General features: G+C 35.9%; 1 protein-coding gene across 2 annotated transcripts; it reads right to left on the reverse strand.

Moving 5' to 3' along the window:
- Window positions 1-713: 713 nt before the first annotated feature.
- On the reverse strand, window positions 714-3,901 carry LOC147489727 (uncharacterized). Of its 2 annotated transcripts, XM_086571415.1 has the most exons (7): window positions 3,766-3,901; window positions 2,256-3,287; window positions 1,591-1,999; window positions 1,438-1,503; window positions 1,206-1,268; window positions 1,005-1,107; window positions 714-851 (listed from the first exon to the last, which is right to left on the reverse strand). In XM_086571415.1, the coding sequence occupies exons 3-7, from the start codon at window positions 1,930-1,932 to the stop codon at window positions 835-837; spliced, it is 591 nt and encodes a 196-aa protein (XP_086427541.1). In that variant the 5' UTR covers window positions 1,933-1,999; window positions 2,256-3,287; window positions 3,766-3,901; the 3' UTR covers window positions 714-834. The 2 variants fall into 2 exon arrangements, with proteins under 2 accessions (XP_086427541.1, XP_086427542.1); XM_086571416.1 differs by lacking the exon at window positions 1,438-1,503.
- Window positions 3,902-6,467: the final 2,566 nt, after the last annotated feature.

The following is a 6,467-nucleotide window of genomic DNA, read 5'->3' on the forward strand; positions in this document are numbered from 1 at the left end:
AGTACGTCAAAACACATTAAATATACTAGTTGTGTCACTTTTAGACCAGAGAGCGAGACACAAGTCGCCAAAAGTGACACATTAAGTATACTAGTTGTGTCACTTTTAGACCAGAGTGAGACAAATGGCGTCGTCAAAAGTGACACATTAAGTATACTAGTTGTGTCACTTTTTAGGCCGAGTGAGACACAAGTACGTCAAAAGTGACACATTAAGTATACTAGTTGTGTCACTTTTGACCCAGAGAGAGAGACACAAAAGCGTCAAAAGACACAAAAGCCCCTTACTTCTTGTGTCACTTTTTGGGAATCAACTCCATGTAACTTCGAGGAAAAGAAAGTGACACATAAGAGTGGTCAGTTGTGTCACTTTCAATAGATATTATGTCACTTTTTCCAAAAGTGAGACAAATGAAAATATTTTTTTTTTTTAAACTTTTTCTCATTTTTGTATTCAATCGTATTCATTTCTCAACCTGCATCCTATACGTCATAACCAATATCTCATTAACCTGCTTTATGACATAAACAACATCCACATACATTTATCAAAACATCACAACCAAAATCACTTTAACCTGCTTTATGAAACGGAAACAACATCCACTCGAGAAGAAAGAAACAACATTCAAAACAATTAACTTCTATTGATTTCATCGATCAAACCAAGTATTTATCATCTCGTTTGACTCCCAACAAAAGAAGTCATTCCAATACCAAAAGAATCACAATTAAAAAAAAAAAAAAAAATAAACCAATAATATATTCTAGCAATATCTTAGCTTGTTGTGCGCACTTCCAACACCAAAAAACCTAGCTGCCATCTATTCATCTGTTAATCGATCCATGCACCTGCATCATATCATGAAGTCGTCATTCCACTATGACTAGTATATAAAATTAAAAAGCAAGTGAATCAAGAAGGGTATATTGTACAAGTAAGAAAAAAAATTGATAAGAAAAGTATATATACATAAAGAAAGGGAAATATGGAAGCCCACTTACCCAAATTAACTACTAAGATAAATTGTTGGATAAAGTCGATGAATTCAAGACGAAGTTCATCTATTTCAGTGGTGTAACTCTTCTTGTTAGAGAACTCCAATACCTGTTCGACGAAAAATATATTATAAATATTATGAAAATGAATAATGCAAGCAAACATTTAATCAACTTTTGAGTTTAATTAAGAAAATATTTTTTTACCTTCCCATCTTTAGCTTTAAGTTTTTCGGAATCCACAATGCTCTTTCCGTTGTCTATTTTTGACTATATGACGAAGTGTACATCAAGTTAGTATATGTGAAGCAATTGGAATAAAGGAATGAAAAAAGCTACGTATCATTCCCTTTTTTTTCCCCGATAATACGTACATTCCCTGCATTTACTATACCACAATGAGTATAACATGGTTAAGGCAACTATAGAATGAACTTACCTGTACATTTTTCGACTTAAGTTTTACTGAAGTCACACCTTTTTTTTTTTGACCACCATCTTTTCTCTATACATTAAATATGAGTTTAGTTAAAGAGAACACTCGAAATGTGTAGAAAATCATAAATACAAATTTAAAAGCCAAAAAACTTACCTGCTTAGACTTGGTAATCGCCTGCTGCTTATAATCACTTTTGGCATTATTGGATTCCATATTTTCTAATGACAGCGAGTTGATGAGTTTTGGTCCTTGCTTGAGCAACTCGCTCAACAATTCTATCATCGCTGGTGAATTAGTCACACCTTGTTCTTTAAGCACATGTAGCACCAAAATTTTCAACTTCTCGTTTTGAGCTTCTTTCTTTTTCAACTTCGCTTCCAAATCCTCGTGATATTTCTTTGATATTTTATTAGGAAGATTGAAGTACATAGTGGGAGTGGTATATTGTCCACCTGCCCTGACTCGACCACTAGGCTCTGGAGTTCCCAATGCCATAGTAAGTATGTCATTCTTTCCTTCCGTTGCCAAAACCCCCTCCTCTACCTTATTTTTTCAGCTCCTCCTGCAAAAATAGATAAGAATCCAATATTTCTATCAGTACAAAGGCAGTACAAAGGAACCCAATGGGAAACTACAGTAGAGATGGTTTTGAATATGATGGAAGGATAAAAAAGCAACACAGACAAAGGCAATACAAAGGAACCCACTATTTTTGTCGTAGGTAGCAGCAGCATGCATGGGAGATTCACTACAAAATAGGTTATGGTGATCACAAAAAAATCATGCCAGGCAGTCAAATAAAAGCATTGATAACTTACCTCAAGAACTTCCATAGGTCCCTCCTCAAAGTGCTTCCTAATATTCATCCTGCAAGGAACCCAATACAAGTAAGCAAACCGTTGTACATGTCAACTACCAAGCTAATCATATCCACACATAAATGAGTTATTTTTAACATGCAGATTTTGAAATAAAAAACAACTCACGTATATGGAGAAACACGGATGTCAATAATATATTTAACTATAGAGAAAGAAACCATAAAGGCATGGATACCTAAGGTGTGGCGTTTCTCAAACTTTAATAGATACTAACTCGAGATCCAAAATTTGCTTAGAATTCAATAAAACTAGTAATACTAATATTAATGCTTAGAACAACCACAAACATCGTCAAATAATAATGAAACTTAAAGAAAAAAAGATAATATATTATTTTAGGAAGAAGATAACATGCCTGCAGCCTGATCATATAGTATTTTGAACCGCCAGATTAACTTAAAGACATTATAAACTCGCAACCCATTTGAGGTGATAATGAGAGAGTGAGTAAATAGAGATGGAGTCTCCCCTCTTTTTCATCCCTCCACCAAGAATATCAATGTGCCCTCTTGTTATTTTGTTCCTGATCATATCAATGAGTCAAAATGAAACATCCCATCCCAACAGCAAAAAGTCACCCCAGTCCACCAGTGAAATGTCATCCCAACACTGCCTGACTCGTTACGTTCATTGATGTATGTACTCAATTCGGATTGATGTTTAAAGAAGTGTAAGACTTCTCAAGGGCAAGTTTCTTCATTTGAAAGAAACAAACAAAAACTTTAGTGTACGAGTTGTATTCTTGTGTGTTCCAATTTCCTGTAAAATGGAGCCTTTGCTTATTGCAATAGGGTGGGAATCAGAACCTGTTGAAACTAAGGTCATGATGATTAGCTTATGTTCCAAAACTTTCTGAAAGCTGAGTGATTGATCCTTATTTTATTGAACTTCTTGGAATCTGCTACTAGCAAAAGAACTGATGAAAGCCCACTCACAATTGCAGCTAATGTTCAGCTGACCACTCCATGTCTAAGAACCATAAAACAAATTTTATGTAAGGTATATACCACTAATAGAAGCTACATACATACTTTATAGCAAAACAAAACCACCTAATCTCCTATATTTTACTTCGTTCTCCTGTTAAAGAACTTGTTCGGTTCAAGTGTGTAAGCAAGTCATGGCACAGCATGATCACTAATCCTATTTTATTTTTATTTTTTTTACAGTTAAGATTTCAATAATCAGTTAATCAAGCCTATCATTAAAATCTTACAAGATTTGAGATCTTACAAGATCATGAGTAGAGAAGTAAGCTGCTTCAGAGATGCAATTTTGGCTAGAAGTCTCGGTCTATTGGCATAGTTTGTTAAAACTAAAAGGAAATAAAACAGCTGGACAACCTTTTGTTTCATTAACTAAACAACTGATTCCAGGCACTGAATCAGATATGGATCCACAAATTATTCCTCTATTCAAAAAAAAATGAGAAAGACACAGTACATACCTCTTGTTCATACAAAGGAGAAAGGACTGCATGGCAATTGACGAATGGACCTCATCTTCATACTCTATGAAAGCAATCCCAGGCTTCGCCGCTATCATCCGAACTTCCTTGAAACCTGGATATTGTTCAAACAGAAGTTGCAAAGATACTTGCTCGTGGTTTCATAGGGCAAATTCTGAATGAATAATATACTATTTGGAGCAGCGACCTCTTGTTCTCCGGCTTTCCTTTGTCGATGAGAAGCGGCAGGAGCCCCATTACTGGGCACTTTAGTCATTAGTTGTAGCAAAGACTATCGCGGCTCCTCAACCCGTTTTCCTTTCATCTTTTTCTTCCTGCTTTTTTTCTTTTCATTAGGAACAAATGTGCCTTCTGCTTTGGCGGACAATCAGATTTTGTTTTTTGCAAAACCGTATCCTCATTGGTTTATCATAAAATGGAAAGTTTTGCATCGAACGCGATCATTACTAGCGGTTGTAACTTCACTAAACACAACCCATGCTTGGCCTCGAAGTTTAGCTGTTTTCAACGTAACAACATCCAGGATTCTTCCATATTGAGAGAACAGAGCATACAGAGATCTTTTCAACTCATCTTTCTTGACTTTTTCGTTGAGATTTTTTATGTAAATCGTTTGGTTTGGTGGCACATCTCCTGAAAGCATCCTTGCCTGCAACCCTTTGTTTTTTTTTGCTGCCGATATTTTTACTAATCCTATTCTTGCCAAGGAGATTCTGCTGCTGAAACCTTGACTGCTGCTGAAACTACTCGCTTTTGATCTTGATTTCAAACTTTCTATGACTCTCAAACTAAGTTATCGCAAGAGATAAATTGAAATTAAATAAAAACGAAAAACAATATTACCTTCATTTTCTTCTGTTTTTTTTTTTTTCTTTTTTAACCCTAAAAAAGTGTTCTTTTTAAGTTAATTCTTTTTGAGAGCTAACCTAAAAATATAGCCGCGGCCCAAATCACGACTTTCAATTTCGTGGCATAAGCAATTAGTAGTGTCGCTTATTTATTTCGATAATTTGTTAATTTTATTTTTGATTTTTTTACACCCAGAAGTGACACAACAAGGCAAACTACTAGTGTCACGTTCGAATAATGGGACACAAAAAATAAAATAACTTGTGTCACTTTTCTTAGAAACAACACATCAGCCCTCATTCCATAAAAAAGTGACACATCAAAACTCTATGTGTCACTTTTTTCCTGTAAGTGACACGAGACAAAAAAAATAAGTGACACAAAAAGCCCTTCTTTTAGTAGTCGCGCGATGCCTGCGAAAATGAGTTAGGATTTTATTTTTGTTATTAGGATGTGATTTTGATCACTTATCTATTTTTTTATCTTATTTGCTAAGAGACTAGCAAAAGGCTAGTTGGGAGTTGTGATAAGTGCTCAAAAAGTGCTATTTAACCCTCGATTATGCCTCTTGTTTAGCCATCTTAGTGGACTAATAGTGTTTATAAGTTGTGTTTTAAGATTCTATAGGTGAAAAAGAGAGTTTTGTAGAATATTAGAGAAAATGGGGTAAAACGAAGCAATTCGGAGCATCAAGGATCACATGGGAGGCCCGTGGACAATCATGGAGAAGGCCAAGGAATTGGAGCTGTTAAAGATGCGACTTGGACCTATTTTAAAGTCTATTTGGAAGCCCAAGGCCAAAGGATTCGTTGTTTGGACCAAAGCCCGCAAAAGAGGATAGAAGGATAGAGCAAAAGAAGAAAATCGGCTTATATCGCTGCCTGACACATGTATCGAAAGTCCCAGACGCGATTGATTGCATCCGGGGCGATAAATCGAGCATCCGACGCATTGATTAAGTCCGGGGCGATGAATAATGCGTCCCGACGCGCATGAATCGACAATTGTAGCCAATTCCTTCTCAGTTTTGAAGACGAAGTCGGACTCTGGAAGAAGTCTATTTGTATTAGGAAACAAATGACGGTTTGGAATGCTTCTAGAGATCATTGTAACCCCTATAAATAGAAGACCTAAGTGCCTCATGTAATGGGCCAATTCACTTATATTCTTGTCTCCAGAACTTGAGGTAGAGAGAGATTAATAATAAAAGATCGGTTTTAACTAGCTGAGTCTTAATAAATTAGTCTTTCTAGTCTTATGTTCTTCAACTCTTCTTCTTCTTGTTCTTCCTTCTTTATGGAAGGCTAATCTTCTCCTTCAAGGGAGAAGATGAAGCCAGTGCTTAAGGTTTGATGATTCTTTTGGTTCATGGTGTTCTTCAATCAGGTTAGTTCTTTATGTTTGTAGTTATTAGTTCCATTGCCCACACCAGGAGATGGAAGTATAGAATAGGGTTTATGTTTTGCAATATTAATATCATGCTAGTGTTCTTTACTTTTCTTCTAGTAGTATAGTTCTTTAGAGTTAGGGAAGTATTCTTTGTGTTGCCTTTAGAAGGGGTAGCTCGGGGAGTGGTGCCTAGGGGAAGTATTCTTTGTGTTTTTGCCTTAAGTGGTGATTCATTGAATGGTCACTCTATTAGGAAGTACTCCTTGATGTTGCTCTTGGTAATACATTGAATGGCTGCCCGAGCTTACATAAAAGGAAAGAAGATATTAATAGCATAAACATAGGAACAACCTTAAGTAGAGTTAATTGTTAACGATGTTTCGATCCAAGAGGACATCGGCACTCGCTCGATTGCCTAATTGTAGTCTACTTGTAAGAACAAC

This window comes from Coptis chinensis, chromosome 7 (genome assembly GCF_015680905.1).
Source record: "Coptis chinensis isolate HL-2020 chromosome 7, ASM1568090v1, whole genome shotgun sequence".
In the NCBI taxonomy this organism is placed as follows: domain Eukaryota; kingdom Viridiplantae; phylum Streptophyta; class Magnoliopsida; order Ranunculales; family Ranunculaceae; genus Coptis; species Coptis chinensis.

Excerpts from the sequence above, each read along its gene's own strand:
- LOC147489727 (XM_086571415.1), bottom strand. The coding sequence starts at position 1,932 with ATGGCATTGGGAACTCCAGAGCCTAGTGGTCGAGTCAGGGCAGGTGGA. Across the intron at positions 1,269-1,437 it reads TTAAGTCGAAAAATGTACAG|TCAAAAATAGACAACGGAAA; the intron begins GTAAGTTCATTC and ends TTCGTCATATAG. Across the intron at positions 1,108-1,205 it reads TTAAAGCTAAAGATGGGAAG|GTATTGGAGTTCTCTAACAA; the intron begins GTAAAAAAATAT and ends TTCGTCGAACAG.